This window comes from Cebus imitator, unplaced genomic scaffold (assembly GCF_001604975.1).
Source record: "Cebus imitator isolate Cc_AM_T3 unplaced genomic scaffold, Cebus_imitator-1.0 Scaffold286, whole genome shotgun sequence".
Lineage (NCBI taxonomy): Eukaryota > Metazoa > Chordata > Mammalia > Primates > Cebidae > Cebus > Cebus imitator.
Genome location: NW_016107601.1, coordinates 760,179 through 783,682, shown reverse-complemented (window position 1 = coordinate 783,682; position 23,504 = coordinate 760,179). Strand labels below are relative to the sequence as shown.

Here is a 23,504-nt window from a genome sequence, read left to right as displayed (position 1 = left end):
TTGCTTCATTTTCTTGACCTTGGACACAGTTCTTCCCTGAGGTCCTGCTAGTTTCCCTCCAGGGATCCCCAGAGCAAGGGTAGGGGTGCTTGGAAAGCCCATTCAGACAGACCTGGTATGGAATCCTACTCTGACATTTCTCCCTGGATGACCTTGAGACCTTGAGCAATTCCCTTTACTTTGCTGTGCCTCAGTTTCCTCAATGTGTAAAATGGGAACAATAACACAAAATGTAAGGACAATTGGGAGAATCTAATGATGATGCAATCAAGGCAATGGCTGTCATTCATCAAACCCTTGCTGAGGGTGGGTCCCTTGCTCCTGGCTTCTCTCTGGTAAGGCTCCCAACAGCCTTGCAAAGCTGGACCAGTCCTTCCATTTACAAATGATAAAGGATGTGAAATACTTAGCGCAGTGTCTGACATAGTCCACGTTCAATAAATATTGATCCCCCTCTTTTGGAATATTTGCAAAGTTAAAAAGGCTATACTCAGACAAACCCATAGCCTTGGGTGCATTCATTATTAAACGAGATAGAATAAAAACAAGAATTAAGCAGTCAATTCATAGATCTTAGAAAAAGACAAAAAGAGCTTCAGAAAAATGGGAGGAAGAACTGAAAAGAACAATTTGTGAATTATAAACCAGAAAAACAGCAAGATAAATAAATTGTTTTATTATTTGCCCTTGAAAGTAATGGCCAATAAATGGTTTTTGACATTGAAAGTAATGGCAAAAACTGCAATTACTTTTGCACCAACCTAATATTTGGGGGAGGGTTACACAGACCCAACTTTTGGTAAATATGATAGAGAAACCGAAATAAAAATAGAATTAAAATAGGGCTTTAGGGCTGGGCGTGGTGGCTCTCACCTGTAATCCCAGCACTTTGGGAGGCCGAGGCCGGCGGATCATGAGGTCAAGAGATCGAGACCATCCTGGCCAACATGGTAAAACCTTGTTTCTACTAAAAAATAGAAAAATTAGCTGGGTGTGGTGGCAGGCGCCTGTAGTCCCAGCTGCTTGGGAGGCTGAGGCAGGAGAATTGCTTGAACCCGGGAGGTGGAGGTTGCAGTGAGCGGAGATTGTACCCTGGCATTCCAGCCTGGTGCCTGGAGACAGAGTGAGACTCTGTCTCAAAAAAAAAAGGGCTTTAGAAATATAAAATCATGATGTAGAATTCTATGCCAATCAATGAAAAATCTAATGATTTTCTGACACAAATTAATTTGGCTAAAATTGACTCGTGTTAGCAAATAAGCTGAAAAGACTAAAAGCTTTGGGATAGCATTTTAAAGTTATCAACGGGTATCACCCCAATGCCCTGTAAAAGCTTATAGGTACATGCAATTTTTCTTCAGAGAATAGACAATTCCACTCACATTTACAGTTTCAGTGTAAAAACAAAAAATTTAAAAAGAATCCTGACACCATTAAGAAGCCAGCATAGACTTGATGCCCAACCTGAGAGAAACATATATACATACCATACTGATTTTGGATAATTTGTTATCATGATATAGGCTTTGCTATAGAAAATACAGAATGCAAGGATGGTTTCATATAAGACATCTAATAATATGAAGTAGCACTTACATGGGCCAAATGGAGAAAAATTTGTATCCTTTCAATAAATGCTATGAAGCCTCTTTGATAAATACATAACAACTTTTTATGATTTACTAGAATAATAAAAGTTAAAATTAAAAACAAAACTTTAGCTAATTAGGAACAGAAAGATACTTTGATGTGATAAAAATTAAATGGTGATGATCTCAAACCACAAATCAATAGTCAACTTCAAGTTTATGGGAAAACCACAGGCATCGTTCACATCAAAAGTGGGCACAAAGCAGCTTCTATGTCTCCTGTCCTCTAAGCTGCTTGTTCCTCCCAGACCCTGGACTTTAGAACTGTGACCGATAATCCAAAAAGAGAGATGGTAGGAAGGGATGGAAATGGTACCCAGAACATTTTAGTCTGCCAGGCTGTCTTCCTGAGACAAGGCCCATTAAGGCAACAGGTAAAGATGGCTGGGAAAATGTGAATGTGCTGACTCTGGGCAGGCCACCTGTTACCAGGTGGGCCAGGCACATTGGGGCAGTGGTGAAGCCAGTGTGATAAGAACCTAGATTAGATTCAGGCTGAACTGCCAGCAAAGGGCAGTCTCCAACCAACTGTTAATCACCCAGCAGCTTTATAGACAGGGAGGCTGCTGTGCCCCGCTTCCCACAACTTTGATTTTAAGGTCATTCAGAAATAGCATTTAGGATTTGCATAGCTTCTTAGGGGATTCTGAAGCCCAGCCAGGGCCAGGGAGCAGATTCAGAGAAGGTAAGCGATTTGTCGCACAGGAAACAGGCTCTGAGTCAGGTACCTGCCTCCATAGTGTCCTGTTCTTCACTCTGACCACACCAGCAGTCAGCATCTTCTCAACTTTATGTTTTTGGCTCCTGTGAGATGGATTTGGCCTTTGAGGGCTCTGAAACGTTATTAGTACAGAAGGAAGCTGAGATGGTTAATTTTATATACCATCCTAACTGGATCATCAAGTGCCCAGATACTTGACTAAACATTATTTCTGGGCATGTCCATGAGGGTGCTTCTGCATGACATTAACATTTGAACTGGTGGATTTAGCAAAGCAGATTCCATCCCCAGGGTGGGTGGGCACCATCCAGTCTATTCAGGGCCTCAATAAAACAAAAGATAAAGAAAAGGAGAATTTGCCCTTTCTCTGCCTGACTCCTTGAGCTGAGACATTAGTCTTGTCCTGTCTTTGGAAAGGGAATTACATCATCCGTTCCCCTGGTTCTCTGGCCTCCCACTCAGATTTAACTACATCACGGACTTTGCTGGGTCTCCAGATTGCAGGTGGCATATTGTGAGACTTCTCAGCCTCTATAAGTATGTGAGCCAATCCCTCCTAACAAATCTCTCATCATAAATATATCAATAGGATATCTGTTAGGATATACGTCAATACATCAATAAGATACGTACACTAGGACATATATATATGATATATTGATATATTTACTAGCAATAAATATGTCAACAGGATATATATTAATGATTCTTCTTCTCCGGAGAACTCTGAGTAATACAGAAGCCAGCAGCAATAGTCAAGCTAAGTAATCTTAGGAACGTACTTAATTCTGGATTGTGGAGATCTTTCTCTAGGCAAAGTTTTGGGGTAATCTCTGTTATTTTAGGTATGTCAGCGCTCCTGCAGTACAAGGACTTCTGGAATCTTAGATAATACGCTCTCTGATGTGGTCCCAAGCCAGCTGCTCTCCCCTAATCGTCTCCAGAGACAGGCAGAGAAATATGCCAAGAAATAATGTCTTCCGTGTGACAGCACTTGGCATATTCCTGCATTCTCTCTAAAGACTTCCACATCCTCACACACGGCAGGCTGCTCTTAGATAAGAGAGCCCATGTCTAGCATCATGGTATTCGGCCCTTTCACAGGGTGGCCAGTTCAGTCTAAGATGGGTGGCAGCGTCACTCCCTTTTCTATTTTTGCTAGAGGGATTTGATTTATTGGCATCAAAGTTCTCTGGCTGAATGACACTTGGCTGTTGGCAGGGTCACTTTCTGCTATGTTTTGTTACCTATTGCCTTACACAATGTTTTCATAACCTAACCTGCACTTATAACTCTACTTTATTAACCTCTTCCTTTCCTGAAGAACACATGTTGGTCCCAAGGTGAATTGTTTCAAGTTGAATGATGCTTTCAGAAACCGCTCTGGCTGCGTGGACGGAGAGGTGTCGCCCGGATAGGCAGTGCCTCACTCTAGGATGGCCATAGGCAGGAAGCTACAATGGGGCTGTGCTGAGCTTTGAACACCTGTTAAGCAACGTGTTTTGGGCACAACGCCCATTTTTCAGTTGAGAAGTAAAATGTTTTTTTTACTACAAAACAGGTACAAAGATGAAATTTCAGTCTGTCTGACATACATTGTCGATTGTTGTGAAGATCTACCGTCTACCATTGTGTACTGCTCAATATGGTAGCCTCGAGCCACATGAGGATACTTACATTTAAATTAATTTAAATTAAATAAAATTTAAATCCCTCAGTTGCATCAGTCACATTTCAAGTGCTCAATAGCCACATGTGACTAGTGGCTACTGTATTGAACAGTGCAGGAAGAACGTTTCTATCATCACAGAATGTTCTAATGGATGGTGCTGAGCAATTTAATGAGGATGATAATATTATCTACCTCACAGGACTGTGAGGGTAATTGAATAAAAGATTGCATGTAAAGTGCTTAGCATAATACTTCACACATGTACATGCTTGATAAATTATCCATGAAGTCAAAATTCTCCTAAAAGAGAGCCACTCTAAGTACCATATTTAGCTCAGGGAAATATCACATAGATACCCCATGTGTAAGTGTAATCCTTAGCCCTGTCCTTTGCTGAGACTGGGGTTGTAGGAAGCATTGAGACTGATGAGGAGTCAGATCCTCTCAGTGCCATTTGCACAGGGCACTGTCATGGGCTGTTACAGAGCCTGACTAAGGGAAGGGAAGGGCTTGGAAACAGAATGAAGCAAGATGAAAATGGGGCTTCCTTCTACTTCAGAAAACGTTTCAGCAGCAAATGGATTAGATTATTGGGTGAATTGTTATAAGAGCTAGAGGGAGGAAAGGGTAAGTAAGATGGTGGGGAAGAGAGACAGAGAAAGGTATAGGATACAAAACAACTTTTCTGCACCAGGCATAGAAAACTAAGCTTGGCTCTCATGCCCCTGACTCTTGGGCTAGTGCTGAACCTGCCAAGCTGGGATGAAAACTCAAGACAGAATGATGTCCCTGGTGGTTTACCAGTTGCCTACAGGAGGAGCTTTCTCATTGTCTGGAGAAACCTAGAATGTGGAGATGGCCTAAAACACATTGGTGCTACCTCAGCCATTATATAGTTGAAGTTTAAGGGGCACTGGTCAGATCTCTCTGGACAGGCACTCAGCAAGCTATAGCTTGGGAGTCAACCTTCTAAAAATAGTGATTAAAAAGCAGAACATGAGACCGGGTGTGATGGCTCATGCCTGTAATCCCAGCACTTTGGGAGGACAAGGTGGGTGGCTCACTTGAGATCAGGAGTTCAGGACCAGCCTGGCAAACATGGTGAAATCCCGTCTCTACTAAAATACAAAAAATTACCCAGGCATGGTGACTCATTCCTATAATCATAACTACTTGGGAGGCCGAGGCAAGAGAATCACTTCAATCCAGGAGGTGGAGGTTGCAGTGAGCTGAGATTGTGCCACTTAATCCAGCCTGGGTGACAGAACCAGACTCTGTAAANAAAAAAAAAAAAAAAAAAAAAAAAAAAAAAAAAAAAAAAAAAAAAAAAAAAAAAAAAAAAAAAAAAAAAAAGAAAAGAAAAGAAAAAGAAAAAAAGAAAGCCGAACAAGAAAAGAAAGGCATTTCCTATACCCCCTGCCAGCCTACCTTCAGCCCCTAAATAGTTTCCTCTGACCTACATTTCTCCCCGTAAGAGTTTTCTGAAACTGGCCAAGGGCTGAAGCTGAGATGGCTGGACTGTGAAAGCCCAAAAATCCCAGGGAATAGCCCCTGAGGCTGCTACCTTATGAGATTCTCCCAAATTAATCACAGTGACAATAACTAGTGTCTAGTGTTTACACTGTGCTAGACACTGTTCTAATATTGTACTCATTTAGTCCTTAGAGTAATCAGATGTGGTACAGGTATCATTTTATCCCTCAAAAATGGAAAAAAGGGCAGAACATACACAGAGAGATTGACTTTAGAGAGGGATTGATTCCTGTTCACTCACATGAGGTGGAAGATTCTACTGGTGCAAAAAACATTACTAAGAGACAGGCAAGAGCCCAGAATAGGACATGAGCTTATCATGCGGGCTTCCAGGGGCATGCAGCATGGTGTTAGGAGCTGAGGTCTTGGAATCAGACTCCTGAGTTCAAATTCCAGCTCTACTATCATCTAACTGTATGACTTTGGGCAGGTCCCCCTAATATCTGATTCCGCTTCTCATCTGCAAAGTGAGGTCCCCCTAATATCTGATTCTGCTTCTCATCTGCAAAATGAGGCTAATAATAGTACCTTATCATAGAGTTACTGTGAGGATTGACAAGTCAAAGTCCCTAAAGCCAGGCCTGCCATATGGTCAGCACTCTGTGGGTCGTGGCCATCACTACTAGGATTGGGCCAGGCTGGGGTGGCTCGTCTTCCAGTGCCCTCTGTAGTCACAGCTGCACAGTGTGGGTCAAGGACTTTACAGTGTCGAAGGGGTGAGTATACTGGCTCCTCTACTGTTCTACTTGGAAAATAGGTCGACTCAAAGTTTCTTTCTTGTACATATGAACTTGAAACATGTATCAGACACCCATAGGTAAAGTTCTTCATTCAGCCATTCACTCATATACTTGTTCATCCAAATTCTAAGAGTCCCTATTAGGCACTTCAGTCAGTGGGAGGAATAGTGCAGCAGGTGGAAGGAATCTTCATTTAAATTCTGGATCCTTCTCTTGCTAATCATGTCACCTTGGCATGTCACATCACCTGTCTGAATGTCAGTTTTCTTTTCTATAAAATTAGGAGAAAACAAAGGAGGCAAAGTGCGAGAAGACACATGGAAAGCTCTGGAAAGTACTATACAAAGGTAAGCCTTGCCAGTTGTGATAAGAAAGACAAAGAAACATGATATTTAAAAAGAAATGTCAGAATGAAAATTACACCACCCCCCTCCCCCCCCCACATCACCCAGCCTGCCGGCAGAGCTTAGGTAAACTTTTGGATGAAGAGGTTAGTAATGAGAAAAACAGATTCGGCCCCTGACTGCCTCTATTTTGGGTTCCTGGAATTATTCTTTGTAAGTAATTCCACTTCTGTTTGCCTCAGTTTCTCCTTGCCCCCAAAAGACATCACAAGTTGAGTTGCTGTGAGAATCAGATAAATAGAATCTCTCAACCCTTTCTCAAGAGAAGTGTTATATATTCTTAAACACTATAAATATGGTCTCACATCTATTGCTCAGCATCTTGTGAGAAAAAAATCCCACCACTTTAAAAAATAATCTCAGCTTCTGAAAATAGCAAAGGGGAAAAAATGACCCCTTGGAACTTCTTTAAATAGAATTCTCTGCTTCAGCTATCCTTAGGAGGTAAAGGACAGAAGAGAGTCATTGTTGAGGACTTATTGCCAATGGCTGATAAGAGGACCCTAGAAGGCTGAAACACCCCATTTTTCTCTAAGCAGCATGCCAAACCCTACCTGATCCTTACTAACCCTTCCCTTCACCAAAGCTTCAAATCTGTCCCCATGTAGGGCAAGAGGTGTCGCCTCCCAGAGCCTGATGTCTTCATTTCTCTCTCCCACATTCAGCAGAACTGAATTAGATATCCACAGACCAGAAAAATATGTTAGGGGACCTCACAGCCTCTTAATAGCTATCATTAAAAAATACCTTTACTCTATAACCTACCTTGGCTTTATGGGAAGTGTTTGGACAATGCTTGGCATTTAATCAGTGCTCAATAATTGTTGCAGATATTACAATGATTAGCTTACTAGACATTATATCATATTCTCTCATTCTAGGTTATGCTGGCAACCTGCAGAAGCATGAATAGAGGTCTGGGCAGCCGGGTACTTAGAGTGGTCCTTATCCAGCTGCTTTGCAGCAACAGTAGTCCTGATGAGATTATCAGAATGAGTCAGTTGAGAAATTTTCTGTGGCGTTGTCATACCCTAAAATTGAGATAGTTCTAGAAAACCCAGCAGGGCTCACCTGACTGCAAGGTAGAGCTAGCAGCCGTCTACTGGGGTTGCAGAGTCAGGGTGGTCTGAATGTTGCTCTGCGATATCTCCCTAATTTTACAGTTGATATCTAAAATTCTCTTACAGGTGGTCAAGCCTCTCTAAGATGGAGAATGTGAACACAAAAGAGAGCGGGGAGGTGATTATTTTAATTAATCCTATACTGTAAACAACTGACCTGATATCTTCCCTTTGAGCAAATTCAAACAAGGAAGGAAAAAAAGAATATAAAGATACAGATACCCAAAGAGAAGAAAGAGTGACAGAGCAATAAATGGGGGTTCAATTAAGGAGGGGAGGAGACTCCAAACAGCAACAACCACAATCTTCACAGTGGGAAACCTATGGTTTCCCATTTTTTAGATGAAAAACTGAAGCATTTTAATTTAGTGATGTACTTAGTGTTAGAACTGGGTTAGAACTCAGGAGTCTGAGTTCCTGGTTCCTGCTATAGCATCTTCCCATCCCGCTGAGTAGCTACAACACTGGAGCAGAGGGACCTGGTGAATTTCATTCTCCTTCTAGTTTGGTTTGGCCCAGCCTCCAGGCTCCATGACTCCAAGCCTCCTTTTGCCTGGAGGTGCCATGGCAGGCAGCTCCGAGGACCCTGGGGCTGAGTATGCCCCTGTGGGGCTCACTCACCTGTGGCCGCTTCCATAGCACCGTGGAGATGGGTTTGCTCTGGAGCAGCTTCTGGCCTATGGAAGAATCTGCTGCAGGAAATGTCTCATCTTCAAACTTCTGGCCCATGCTCAGACAGTGATTCCACAAGGTAGTAAAGTCTTGGTTGTTGAACTTGATGATGGAAGTCTCTGCTGAAGGCTCCTGATTATATGCCATGACTCTCCTTAGAAGACTTCCAAGGTCCTTTGCTGCTGATGAGAAAAAGTGATCCTTTAAGAATGAGCCTAGTCCTTTGCATCATCAGATGTGAGCCCCAGAAGGGCAATCTGATATACCACCCTTTACAGGTAGGGGACTGGGACTAAGTCTGCGCTGTCCCTGGTGGCACAGCCAGCGAGTCTGAACTAGGTTTCAAGCATCCTCATTCCCAGTTAAGCTTTCAATCTGTTGTACAAAACAGCTTTCCAGTGTGCTGTCACGTGCACAAGAGGCTATGGGGTACTAGTATACCTCATGAACATTTATTGAGCACTGTCAGGTGAAGAAGTGGTAGAGAGGCCCACAGCTTCCCTAAGTAGCAAGTACACAGGGGTCCAGGAGTTGCATTGGAAAGGTCACGGGGTGTTGGAAGATTTGGTGGGGTGGGGGTGGCGGGGGTGGGTAGGATGTGTTGGGAAAGATTTCCAGAAAGGTAGGTTGGAAAGCTGGGTGAGGAAATGTTTTATACTCCTTAAGCTCTGCGGGGCTGTTGAAGAGGTGGGGCGTGATCAGATCTGTACATAGAATGGGGCTGCTAGGAGCAGTCTGGGGACGAGAGAGAGGATGTGGGCAGGGGCTGGATATAGGAAGGAAGCCAGGAGCTGCTGCACTTGTCCACAGGAGAGATGGTGGTGGAGTATCAGAAGGGAAGATGGTGGAGTGCAGACAGATTTGGTGTAATTTCACAGGCGAAGAATTGAATATGGGGGATAGGGAGGGAAAAAAGAAAAGATAGTCCAGTGAATATCACACTGGTTTTGAAGTTTGCTTTCTGCTTTCGTGGTCTACATATTACTTCTGCAATATGGAGCTAGTATTCAAGACTGAGAACCTATTTCTCTACCTGTATAAATTGACAATATCAATCTCTTAGGGTTTGTTATGATATGAAATAAATTTTGACCTAACTAACTGACTGGTAGGCATGCAGTAGTCCCTCAATACATGTTAGCATTCCAATTTTCCTCAAGACTTAACAAGGAAGGCTGAGGTTTCTTGTTCAGGCAGCCACAGGAACGTAACTGACGCCATTTACCAAAAATATATCACATCCTCCATCTGTGAGGCTGGCATGGATGGGAATCCTGAATCCATGCTTCCTAGTTATGGGAACTGAAAAACCTCTCTGGTCCTTAGAGTAGGCCTTATCAAACTTCTTTGACCAGGGTCTGTGAAGGTGGCACAAAAAATCTCAAGGTCCTTGTGTTCTACCCATTTCCACTTCACGGTGGAAAAGGAAGCAGGTGATAATGAATGAGTGAGGACTATAAAGGAATACATTCTAAGGAAAAAATATGAACTCATAATCAAAATTTCGAATCCTAGAAAAATGTATGTAAACTTCATAACTTAGCAATTTTCTTACAATTACCTTGTAATAGCATGTGGCAAGTTATTTAGATAGCACAAATTCTTAGGCAGAATATCACCAGTGAGGTGTCCTTGCGCAAGCATATTTGGAGGAAATTGTGCCTACAACTGTCTCACAAACAAGATAAGAATAATTTACATTTGAACTATTAGATTGAACTATACAGAACTGCCATTGTTGTAGGTCAAAAATGGTTGAATATAGTCCGTTTCATAGGGTTTAACCTAAGGCAAGAAATGGTTAAATACAGATAGTTCCATTGGGTTTAACCTAATGCACGTGTCCATTTCTTCAATCAAGTTCTTGGAGAATAATGGCATAAAATATTCAGTATACTTCACCACTCACAACAGGGTTAAAAAGAAGACCCACAACAAATTAAGTAGTGATAAAGCTAAAACGGCAAGGTATCATTCCAGAGTAGGAAAACAGTGATATAAATTGTTTGTCAATTCAAGACAAAAGGCAATGGCACTTGGTAACGTAGAGTTGTGAAAATCGTGGGTCTACCAGTTCTCTGTGTCTCAGGAACAGTGGAACCAGTATAGCATTGCCAAGCCTCCTACCTCTCAGGAAAATATTGAATTATAATGTGTGATAAACTCTAGCAATGAGCTAATTTTGGCTTATGAAAACCAAGTTGTGGTTAGCCTTAATAATACAATTATGGATTGCCTGTAAGTAGCCCTTAATTGCATGTAAAAAATGAATTTCTAAAGAATTTTGCTTCATTTCTCCATTGGAATCATACAAAGGTCTTACATGTGGGGATTGGTTTCCAGCCTATCTGGAGGGGCCCCACTGTCCACTACTGGGTAGGGAACTGGCCAGACTCTAGGAATTCCCATTCTAAGATTTACTTTTCTCATCTATGAAATAGAGATGATGTTACTATTACACATGTCATAGGGTTGTTGTGAGACTCAGATGAAACCAGGTGGATAGAACACTCAGCACAGTGACTGGTAAATAGAAAGCAGTCAATACATGGTGGTTATTAGAATGACAATCATTGCTATTCTGTGCAGGAAAGGACTGTGCAGAGGCCCAACACTGTCTGAGATAAGGATTTGCTCATACCCAGGACAGGCTAGGCTGAGAAGGGCCTGCAAGGTGAGGCGGAGGGTGGGTAGGCAGACATGGACCCTGGACTCTATTACTGCTCTGCACTCACTGCATGGGCTGCCCAGGCCTGGGGGAAGGGAAGGTTTGGGGACAGGTGGCAGGCTGGGTGTCTGCTGCCAGAGGAGGTGGGCTGCTCTGGGAGGAGACTCTTGATGGGGAAGGGAGAAGCAGGCAGGAAAACAGGGGAAGCTTATTCCACCTCCACACACACAGTTCTCCTTCTCTCCCTCTGAGTTGCTCATGGCTTCACCAGGAACAGCCTGTAGGCTCACATTCTCAGGAAGGGCCCATAGCATCTGACATTTCACTTTTGTGCACAGCAGAAGAGACCACCTGATTTTCCTGCTGTCACTTTTGGGACAGCTGTTTCTTTGTCTCTTCTCTATCTCATTTGTCTCACTTTTCAGGGTAGCCAAAGACAGGAGAAGACTCAGCTTTGCTAATTTAAGGGGAAACAAAACTGATGAAAGGCCTACCTAATATTCAAGATAAAGTTTATTTTGCTGCTGGGGGAGCTCTTGGGTGTTGAAAGAAAAGACACACACGAGGAGCTAGAAACATGACAAAAATAATTGATATAAAGTTCTTCATGTGAGAAGCTGTGTGAGCTCAGGAGTCAGGCTCAGAATTAGGCTGAGAAGCAAGCAGGAGCTGCGGCTGGTGGCTACAAAGCCTCTTCAGCTCCCCTTGGTGTCTATGAAATGAGCTTCCCTGTGTCTTCTGCTGAGTTGGGTGACTTAGTGAGCTCTGGCTGCCATAGCAAAACACCACAGACTGCAGGGCTTAACCTCACTTATGCCTGAGGTTGCAATTTTTTGAATTTTTGCAATCAGACTTTGGTGGTGACCTTGAGCAGGATATAAATAACTCCCAATGTTTAGCGTTCCAATAATGGAACATCAGGCAGACATAGGTTAACAACAGGATTTATTTCTCATAGTTCTGGAGGCTGGAAGTCAGAGATCAGAGTGCCAGTATGTGGTGGAGGGTGGGGGAGGAGATCTTTTCCTCTTCCTTTTCTTATAAGATCACGATTAGGCCCCACTCTTATTATCTCTTTTAAGCTTAATTGCCTCCCAAAGACCTTATCTCTAGGTACAATCATGTTGGGGGTTAGGGTTTCATATGATTTTGTGTGTGGGGGGATACAATTCAGGCCATCGCAGTGACCAACCCCAGCCTGGTACAACAACTTTCCTAGCCCTGGCTGCATATTTTAGGGAGTGTGCAGATCAAACGTGAATTGGGTCATGTCGGTAAGGTCCTCAGAGAATAGACAGAGGATGCAAGCAGACACAGGAAAAAATGGCAGAGCAGCAGCAGTGATAAGTATGTAAATATTATTTGTATTGATGGAAAAATGATGAAGGCTCCTTAATGGGAGAAATGTCTTAGATACCACTGAGTCATACCAATATGTCTTAGCAATGTCTTGCTCTAGCACCAGGCCTGGCACAGAGTAGGTATTCAATGAAATCTCCTGAGTGTCAGCAGATTAAATGTTACATATCAGCAATTCTTGAGTGTGTCCTATGAAGCAGTTGCTTCATGAAACACTCCATGAATAACAAATTATGAGGTCAAATTATTTTGGAAAATATCTGATACTGAATAGTCTTTATGGAAATTCACAAAAAGCTCCAAGAAGTCCTTGGATAAAGAAACTTAAGTTTGCTTCTAGTGTTTCCCACATACAACCAGTAAGTCCTTTTATTGAAGAACTTTTGTTAACATTTCATGGAAAAGATGCACAAGAATTAAGTGACTTCAGAACAACAACTTGAGTCAGAATGACTCAAGTTCTCGTTCTGTCCCATATACACTAAGCACCTCAGTTTCTTCATCTGTCAAATGGGCACAATGATACGTTGTTGAAAAATCAAACAAGAAAATATATGGAAGGAGATTTAAACCATGAAATATTTTATGAAAAGATATCATTATTTATTTATCTGACTCTAATCTTGTCCTAACCTGCTTGTATTTCTCTCTCAGAAATAGTTGTAGTAATATACAGATAAATTACCTAAATTACATTCACCCAGAAATAGGATAAGAGCATTTATTGTCCCAGTTTTTCTTTTTCCTCCAAAGTATGTGTTTTTCTTCTATGTGAAAATGCACAGGTGGAATTCAGTAATAGTATATTTAGGTCAGCCCCAAATATCTGGAATTAAACACACTTTTAAATAAGTTATGAATCAAAGATAATATCCTAAGAGAATTAGGAAGACCTGACATAAGTAGAAGGATGTAAATAAGAAAGACAAGAGCAGAAATTAATAAAACAGAAGACAGAGAAGAGCAGAAATTAATAAAACAGAAGACAGAGAAGAGCAGAAATTAATAAAGCAGAAGACAGACAACAGATAAGATGAGCAAAGCAAAAATCTGCTTCTTTAGAAAGATCAACCATATTGATATACCCCTAGTCAACTTTATCAAGGGTGAAAGAGGGAAAACATAAATTGCCAATATTATCATTTGATAGGGGGGTTATCACCACACATCCTGTAGACATTGAAGGGCTAATAAAAGAATACCATGAACAACCCAATGCCAACAAATCTGCTAAGTTACATACAATGAATCACTTTCTTGAAAAATACAATTTATCAAAGTTGACACAAGAAGAAACAGACAATCTGAATAATGCCATATATAGTAAAGAAATTGAATTTACTATCAAAACTTGATCCAGAAGAAAGCCCCAGGCTCAGATACCACTAATCTTACATAAACTTCCTCAAAAATTAGAGAAGGGAAATATTGCTGAACTTATTTTTATCAGGTCAGCAAAATACTAAAAACAAAACCTCATAAGGAAATCTTTTTCCTGAAAAAAATATTACAGATCAATATCCTCATAAATAGAGAAGCAAAGAACCTTAAAATTTTAGCAAATCAAATCCAATAATGTAAAAAAAAAAAAAAGAAGAAAGATACCACATCATAACCAAGTTGCGTTTATTCCAGGAGTGTTAGGTTGATTTATAGGTTTTAAAATCCACTTGCAATCTACCACAGTAAAAAGCTACAAAGACATAATTTATGATTAAAACTCTTAGAAAACTAGAAATAGAAGGTAACATCCTTAGAAGGGTATCTGTTGAAAAATTTATTGCTAACATCATATTTAATGATGGAAAGTGCATTTTCTTCCCTTTACGATCAGAATCAAGGCAAGAATGCCCACTGTTATAGTTCTATTTACCACCATCATGAAGGTCCTAGTCAATGCAACGAGAAAATTAAAGGTAAAAAGATCAGAAACAAGAAGAGAACTGGTCCTATTTTGGCATTTTGATTGTAGGAAATCTACAAAACAACTGCCTGAACTAATGCTTAAATTTAGTAACATCACAATATACAAGGTTAATATTTTAAAAATTGTATTATTATGTGAAAGCAATAAACAATAGGAGAATAGTAACATCCAAAATACAAAATACTTGAGAAAAAAATCTAACTAAAGACATTAAAGATATCTACATAAAAAACTGTAAAACATTGCTGAGAAAAATTAAAGAAGAACTAAAAAATGGAGAGATATATCTGGTTCATTTATTGGAAGGCTCAATACTGCCAAGATGGCAGTTTTTCCCAAATTTATCTATAGGTTCAACGCAATCCCAACCAAAATTCCAGCATGCTCTTTTTTTTTTGTTAGAAATTGATAAGCAGATTCTAAGATTTACATCTAAATGCAAAGAATCTAAAATAACCAAAGAAATTTTTAAAAAGAAAAAAAACTGAAGGACTTACCCAACCCAACTTTAATACATGTTACAAGGCTACTGTACTCACAAAAATGTAGACAAATAGATCAATGGAGAAAGGTAGAGAATCTAGAATAAATCAACACACATATGGCCTATTAATTTGAGAAAGGTTTCAAGGTAATTCAATGGGACAGAGAAAAGTCTTCCCTTCCCCCTCCCCTCCTAAAAATGGTGCTGGATCAATAGGATTTCTATATAGGAAAAGTACGAACAAACATGGATCTTACTTCACACCATACACAAAACCAAGTCAAAATGATCATAGACCTAAAGGTAAAACTTAAATTATAATACTTTCAGAAGAAAACATTTGCAAACTTGGGGTAGGTAAATGTGTTTTTGATAGAATACAAAAAATATGAACCATAATAAGAAAAGAATTGATAAATTAGGCTTCATTAAAAGCTTAAAAGATACCATTAAGAAAATAAAAATGCAAATTTCAGACCAGGTGAAAATATTTGTAGCACATATATTAGACAAAAGACTTGAATCCACAGCATATAAAGAACTCTTACAAATCAATAATAAGGAAAAAAAAATCCATTGACATGGCCCAAAGATCTGAATAGACAAAACACCAAAGAATATACAAAAACAGGCACTAACCCAAAATGAAAAGATGTTCCATATCATAAGATATCAGTGAAATGCAAATTAATACCACAAGGAGAGCTCACTATAGGCCATTTTCTAACAGCCTAAAATTCAAAGAGACCAATTATACTGTTTATGAGGAGAGGGAAAACTGGAACTTTCATATACTTTCAGTAGATATGTAAATTGATATGACTACATTAGAAAACTGTGATATTTTCCTAAAATGTTACAACATACACCTACAAAATGATCCAGCCATTCCAGTCCTAGGAATTTACCCGAGAAAAATGAAAGCATATGTTCATACAAAGACTTGTGCATAATCAAAACAGACATATTTAATAACCAAAAGCTGGAAACAATCCAATGTCCATCAAAAGTGAATGAATAAAGAAATTGTGATGCACTCATAAAATAAAGTCCTACTCAGCAATAAAAAGAAATAAATTATTGATACATGCAACATGAATAAATCTCTAAAATCATTATGCTATGTGAAAGCCAGTCAAAACAGGATATATATTATATGACTTATGTAAAATCCTAGAAATGCAAACTAATGTACCATGACAGAAAGAAGTTCAGTGGTTGCTCAGAAATGGGGGTGGAGGGAGAAATGGGTTATGAGAAAACTTTTGGGAGTGATAGAGATATTTTCTATTTTGAGCATGGTGATGATTTCACATGTGTACACACATGTCAAAACTCATCAAAGTTTATACCTTAAATATATGCAGTTTTTATATATTCTAAGTAGAGTTGTTTCAAAAATTAAATGCTGTATATAGTTTATATAGTCTTCAGTAACTTGCTTCTCCCTGCACCCCATGGTTAAAAAGTAGCGTGGTTTCATTTATTTCACTGTTGTATGTTATCCTATGATTTATTTGCACTTCTCCTTGCAATGGACATTTAATGTTCTTCTCTTTGTTTTAATGAAAAATTATGCTATAAATGTTATTGTACGTATCTCCTGATAAACATGCAAGAGTTTCTCTAGTTTGTATTACATGGAGTAGAATTTCTGGGTTTAGGGAATGCACATACTCAACTTCATTAAGTATGCCAAAGTATTTTCCAGCGTTGTGCCAATTTATAATTTCACCAACAGTGTAAAAGAGTTCCCATTGCTATGTATCCTCACTAACTCTTGGTATTGGCAGGATTTTATTTGTACCCATCTCGTGGGAGTAAATGGGAGCTCCTTATGGTCTTAATTGTTTCCCTGATTACTGGTAAGATTGAGCATCTCTTAATATGTTTATTCTCTATTCATGTTCCCTCTCTTGGGGAATGAATATTCATATCTTGTGTCCATTTGTCTATTAGGTTGTCTTTTTCTTATTGATTTGAGGGAATTCACTACTCACTCTGGATATTCGTCTTCTGTTGGTCATATGTCTTGTAAATACCTTCTCCCAGTTTGTAGCTTATCTTCTTCACTTCTTTACAGTGTCTTTTGATGAACAATATTCTTTACACTAATACAAATGTATTACTAATGTTTGCTTATAAGTTTAATTTTTATAATTTGAGCTAATATTAATTCTTATGGAAATTTAATTTAGGAAACTTTGTAAGAGATTCTGTTTGTAAAATAGAAAAATTATAATGAACACATTCTTCCAAAAAACAGATTTAAAAATTTCTTATACCTCTATAATAATATTTTTAAGAAGTCTCACATATATATCAAAATTCTGAAATAGACTTGCAAAGAAATACTTTGAGTACTTAGGAAATAAAGCTGGTATCCCTATTAGCAAACATAGCTTTGCCAAAGCCAATTACTTAATTTTCTCTCCCTTTTCCTTTCTTCCCCAAGATAGAGTCCTGACTTTGAAGGAAGAGAATTATATATATATATATATCTTGATTTTAAAAAAGTATTTGATAAAACGTCCACCTATTCCCTGCGTGTAGACTAGATCGAGTAGGTTGTATATCACACAGTATTGTAGTACAGTGCAATGTAGCATAGTAAAGTAGAATACAGCGTAGTAAATAGAATTCACAGTTGGACCCAGAGATTAGGGATGAATGGTTGTGGAAAAGCTAAGAATCATTGCGCTGTAACAGTCACAGAGCTATGTCTCATGTCCTGTCCTATTCCACATTTTTATCTTAGTCCTTAAAGAAGATGTTGAAATAAAAATGAAGATCTTTTTAAACTCTTTCATCATTTTTAATAGTGGAAATCAAGAACAACTAACCAAGCAGAAAGCAGAATCAAAATTCTAAGTGACTTCAAAACCAAGAAGAAGAAATTAACTAAGACAATTGCAAACCTGTCTTTACACTGAAAAAGTTAACTATGCAAGTAAATACTGAGCAGGACCTATTTTGGCTCAATTTCATTTTGAAAATATTTTGTATGCCTCACTTGACTTTCTATTTAAAATGAGACAAAACTATGAAAGACTTGACAGGCTCTGAACAGCTTCAGTGGCAGTAAGGCACTGCTCTAGGATGGGCTAGCCCCAGAACCCTGTACAAAGTCACTCTTGACCCCACATGGACATCTGTGTTCAGCTCTAGGGCTACATTCCAAGAGGCTCATCGGTGCTCTCAATGAACCTGAAAATGAGTGTTAGAGTAACATAAGGGTGCCTGGCAGGGAGGCAAGCCCTCTGCTTGCAAGCATGGGCTCCTGGCATGGAGTTTTATCCACATGAAAGAGGTGGCAAGTTTTCATATTGGCAAAAATGTGCCATTTGGGCTGGAGGCAGTCCAGCTAATTAGACAGGAAGCCTGGAAATCCCTTCCTGGGAGGAAGAGTTGGAGATCTAGACACGTTAACTGGAAGGAAGGCAGACTGAGGGGCCTACAGTGACCCTCAGACTCAGCCCCTGCAGCCCTGGTCCCCCTCCCTCCAGAATAAACCTGCTGTAAGACAGCAGATATTTAACCACCTCTGGCCCCACAACCAAACTCCCAACCCCTAAGTCTCCCTGACTGCCAAGGTTATGTTCCAGTTCAAAAAATTGATCTCTGCCTTGTGTCTTCAGAAAAAAAAAAAAAAGAGGCAGCATGGAATGGTGGTCACAGGCATGTAGAATCAGGTTGACACTTGGGTTTGAATCCAGCTGTCACTTACTAACCGAACAATCTTAGCCAATACTCTTAATATCTCTGAGCTTCCTTTCCTTACTTATAAAGTGGACTGGAGGTGGAGATAATAAATCCAGCCTCGTAGCAGCAGACAGATATTAAATGAGAAGATTCTTGTAAAGGGATTGGCATGGCACATAGTAAAAGCTTGTGTCCATTACTCTATTAGCAACTCCTTGAGTGTCCTGCCTGGCCCTGAACTTGAGCCCAGTGACTTCAGCCCTATACGAGGTGGTGGGCATGCCAGGCACCAGCCAGTCGTCTCTGAACTCCCAACCTCAGGTCTCTCCAGGTTCCACAGTTGTGTTCTTTCCATGCATTGAGACTGTTACCCCCTCCACCTGTCTGGCAGAAATGCGGGGTGCACCCCTTCCCTAGGCACTAAGCCATGCCACAGACCATGCTATCTGTCAGCATCTCCAGCTGGGCCAGTGTCCCACAGCCTCTATCCTGTCCCAGAGGTCTTTTTCCTCCCCTGCTTACCCTGTCCTATGTGATGGCCGGAAGTCCCTGAGGCCAAGCGCATGTCCAGTGGAAAGGATATGAAAGCAAAGGAAGCACATGTGATCTGTGCAGTTCAGAGGGTGGAAGGAATCAGATAGCAGGGGAACAGTGATTTTGATTAGACTTTGTGCAATGATGGAAGTGTTCTATGTGCTGTCTAATACAGTGACCACACTGGCCATACATAGCTATCAGGCACTTGAAATATGGCTACTGCAATTCAGGGACTGGATTTTAATTTTTATTCAATTTCAAATCATTTACATTTAAACGTAAATATTCACATGCAGCCTTATTGGATGTTACTGAAGAAGAGAACTGCTAATGACATGAATTACCACTGAACAAGGAAGGGTGTGAGCACTCTTAGGTGGAAATGGTTGAGCAGGGGCTGGATGACTCTATATGGGGGGCCCAGAAGAGACCTTGGATTGGGCAGATCCCTTCCAACTTCAGTCTGCTGGGCTCTCTCTGCTTTTCTTCAGCGTCGTGTTTTGCCCACCAAACCACTCAGCAACTTTTTGTCAGTGATGGGACCACCTCCCTGCCCCAGTGACAGTTTGCCCTGGTGTCCCTGTCTGCAGGATGCTCCTAGCGTATCCCAGCAACAAGGGTAATTTTGTTTGCATTTTGTGTTTTCAATCAGCTAAGAAACAGGAAGCTGCATTCAATGGTTCCCTGCCCAGGAGTACTGCATGCAGCCCTCTCCTGGCTGGTGTTTCTCAGAACAATGGAAATAAATCTGATGTAATGTAGCAGAACACGACAAGGGACGGTTTTCCCCTTAACAAATACCCATTTGAAATGGTGCCCAAACCCTGCACGAGGAGCAATCTATTTCCCACAACAGTGTTCCAGCAAAACCCATTACTAATTCCACAACTCAAATTAAAACTAACAGAGCTTGAAGGCTGGGGCTGACACTCTCTGCTGATGAGGAACAAGGAAGGGTGGGGGAAGGGGCCTGCGCACTTGTGTGTGTATGTGTGTGTTTAATTACACTGTTTAACACATCGAGAATAATTTAGCTATCCGAGTGGAGAAAATAAGGCACTTAACTGCTCTCTACTGGAAAAATAAAACGTGCAAACCACTTTCAGCTATATACCACCTTGGCATACCTCAGGGCTTTGGGGAGAGAGACTGAAGCAGAGAGAGAGAAGAGAGCAAGGAAAGAGAGTAGAAGGAAGGAGAAAGGAAAATGGGGGGGAGATGAAGGAAGGAGGGGAAAGAGAGACGGGTGGGAGAAAGAGCGAAGAAGACACAATTTTGTGTATATACAAATCTACAGCAAGTTGGGATAACGTGACTGTTTCTCAAAGAGAGCTTCTAGGAGATGGTGTAAGTGTGAGAATGAACTTAAACATCAGGTTTTGAAGACGGAACTTAACCGCCAGACCCACGCTGTCCCTGAACAACTCTGCGCTTCAGAATCATCTCAGCGAGTTTCCACACCTGTGTGGCCCAAAGACCACTGTGGGATTAGTGGCCCCCAGAAAGGCAGACCTCAGAGGAAGACTGTGTAGGGCTCACCTTGCAGAAGGGGAAATAGGGCTCAAGGTGAAACAGGAGAAGTTTGGGCAATGCTTGGACTTGACTCCTGTCCCGCCCCACCTTCAAATCTGGGGCGATCTGGCCTGTGAGAAAAGCATGCCTCTGTCCCTGCCAAGGGCGTCCTGCTTTCTGCCTAATCAGGGCTGAGAGGGGTGCAGGTAAGCTAGTGTTTCTCATCCTCTGAGATAACCTCCTATCCACTAAGGCCCATGGAAGATACCATGAATGAAATGAAAGAAGCCTCTCTCGTGTCTTCAGACGTAGAAAGCTACATAGACCTGGGACAGGTGCCAGAGAAGTAAATGCTCAGAATAGACCTCTCTATCGCTTGCCATCGACTCTGGGTTCAGCACTGGGGCTGACTGCCAAGGAGATCAACAGTTTGGCACAAGAGAGGCAGAAAGCAGAAGCGACTTTCTGAGGTTCCACAGGCAGGGCAACCCTAGCCTCTTCTCACCCTACTGCCCTTACTGTGTGGACCCAGCCTCTTCCTGAATCATGGTGCAAGGGAGCTCAGAGAGCTCCACTGATGGGCCCTTCTCAGGAGACCCTGGGGGTCACCAAGAGAAGATTTGCCTGGCAGAAAGGGTCTGTGCAGCTCCACTAAACTCAATGGGTCTTGGGCACCTTGTTGCCTCCCTAGCCTCAATCTCCCCACTAGGATCACCAAGAAGGCTGGTTTCGCTCTTCCAAGTGCTTTTCTACTGTAACATTCAGTATTTCTGGAACTGAGGCTATAGGTTCTTATGTAGCCTCAATGATATTGTTAGACAATAAAATAGGAACCCACAGAAAGTATTATCCCTTTCAATTGAGTTTAGGCTCGTGCCAACACTCAAAAAACTGAAACTTGTCTTTGCATGGAAAGCTCCTCCTTTCCCCTTCCCAGAGATATTTAATAGGTGTCATTCAATTATAATAGGGTTGGGTAGACTCAGCTATATCTTAAGAACAAGGTAGAGCATTCTTTTTTCTGGGATCTAAAACTGTACACGTCTCAGAAACACTGTGTAATATTTAATCTATGCTTAGATTTCTGGGTATGGATGTTTTTTTCATGCTTAAAGAAGGCATGCCCTTCCCATTTAGCCAATTCAAATTTTTTCTGAAACAAATACAAATTCGATGGACTCAAGAAGTTGGGGCCTGCCATGTGCCAAGTTAAAATGCAGGGTCTTGAGAGCCACTGCTCAGGCCAGTACTCGCCAGGCAGACCCGAGGCTCCGGGCCTGCTCACTTCCCAAAGGCTTGAATCACAGAAGGCTAGGTTTAGGTCTTTTTCCTTTCTCTCTCTCTAAGTTTCTTTGGAAGTTGAGGCCACATTTATATAATCCATTTATTCTTAAAGGATTTCCCTGGGCCTATATTCTTAGGCTTTTTCATTTAAGCAAAGAGAAAAAATGGATGAGACGGAGGCCAAGGCAGAGCAACCACACCAAGAGAAAGTCAGAGAGTGGCCAGGAGACAGAAAGGGAGCGGCGAACAGTCAGCAGGGACGGAGACTGAGGAAGACAGCTGGAGGACTGAGGTGGCCAGGACGCAGGGAGGACACAGTCCACCAGGAGAAGGGATTCTCATGCCGGCCCAGCATCCACGATGCTGGAACTGTGTCCAAATATCACCCTGCTTTCTTATCCCTCGGATGTGAATTCTCAAGGCATGGCTGGAAAACAGGGAGTGCAGTTGCTATGACTTGCAGGTGGAGCTCTTTAAAGCCCACCGTCCCCTGTGCTACCTCTAGCCACAGCATGGTGGGGAGAGAAAGGGCAGTGGAGTCAGCTGTTGGACCTCTGGCCCAGGTGCTTGGGCATCCCAGTGTGTGCCTGGCCATTCTGGGTCTCTCAGGCCTGACCTGTGGAGGCTGCAGAGGTGAGTGGGCAGAGCCCTGGTGTGGAAGCCCTGGTGGAGGGTGGCAGAGGGTTGGAGACGGATCCAGTAGCACCAGTGGCCAAGCACATTGGCCAAGGCAGCCATTCCTTTTTCTGACCAGGTCCCCAGGAAGGCCTGGGCTGAAATTCTTGTTCTGGAACAAGCCACCATCCAAGCAGATGGGGTCTCATCTCAGGGGTCAGAGTATGGACCAGGGGGAGGAGAAAAGTTTTACAAAAACGAGAGCTTTCTATATTAAATATGTCCAAAGGCAACATGAAAAAGAAGGAGCTTAATGTGTGTGTGTGTGTGTGTGTGTGTGTGTGTGTGTGTGTGTGAGAGTGTGAATGAGAATATAAACGTGTGTCTGAGTGAGTGAAGCAGAGAAAGGCAGGCTGGGGAGGGTGGTGGTTAGGCCTCTGAGGTTTCCCACGTTCCTTCTGTCATTCTTTCCCTCTCTAGCCCTAAGAAAGCTGGGAGGGCAGCCAGGTGCCGTGGCTCACTCCTGTAATCCCAGCACTTTGGGAGGCTGAGGCAGGTAGATCATGTGGTTAGGCATTCAAGACCAGCCTGGCCAACATAGTGAAACCCTGTCTCTACTAAAAATACAAAAAATTAGCTGGGGCGTGGTGGCGCATGCCTGTAATCCCAGCTACTTGGGAGGCTAAGCAGGAGAATCACTTGAACCTGGGAGGTAGAGGTTGCAGTGAGCTGAGATGGCGCCACTGCACTTCATCCTGGGCAACAGTGTGAGACCCCGTCTCAAAAAAAGAAGGAAAGAAAGAAAGAGAGAGAGAGAGAGAAGAAAGAAAAGAAAGAAGAAAGAAAAGAAAGAAGAAAGAAAGAAAGAGAAAGAAAGAAGAAAGAAAGAAAGAAAAGAAAGAAA

At 41.6% G+C, this 23,504-nt stretch overlaps 1 protein-coding gene across 1 annotated transcript in view; it reads right to left on the bottom strand.

The window, feature by feature from the left end:
* The window catches only part of CAPN13 (calpain 13), an 86,080-nt gene that overhangs the window by 58,302 nt on the left and 4,274 nt on the right, over nucleotides 1-23,504 (bottom strand). The window contains exon 2 of the mRNA XM_017501943.2: nucleotides 8,462-8,691. Within this exon, the coding sequence (XP_017357432.1) occupies nucleotides 8,462-8,659 (198 nt within the window). The 5' untranslated portion in view covers nucleotides 8,660-8,691. The remainder of the gene's footprint in view (nucleotides 1-8,461; nucleotides 8,692-23,504) is intronic.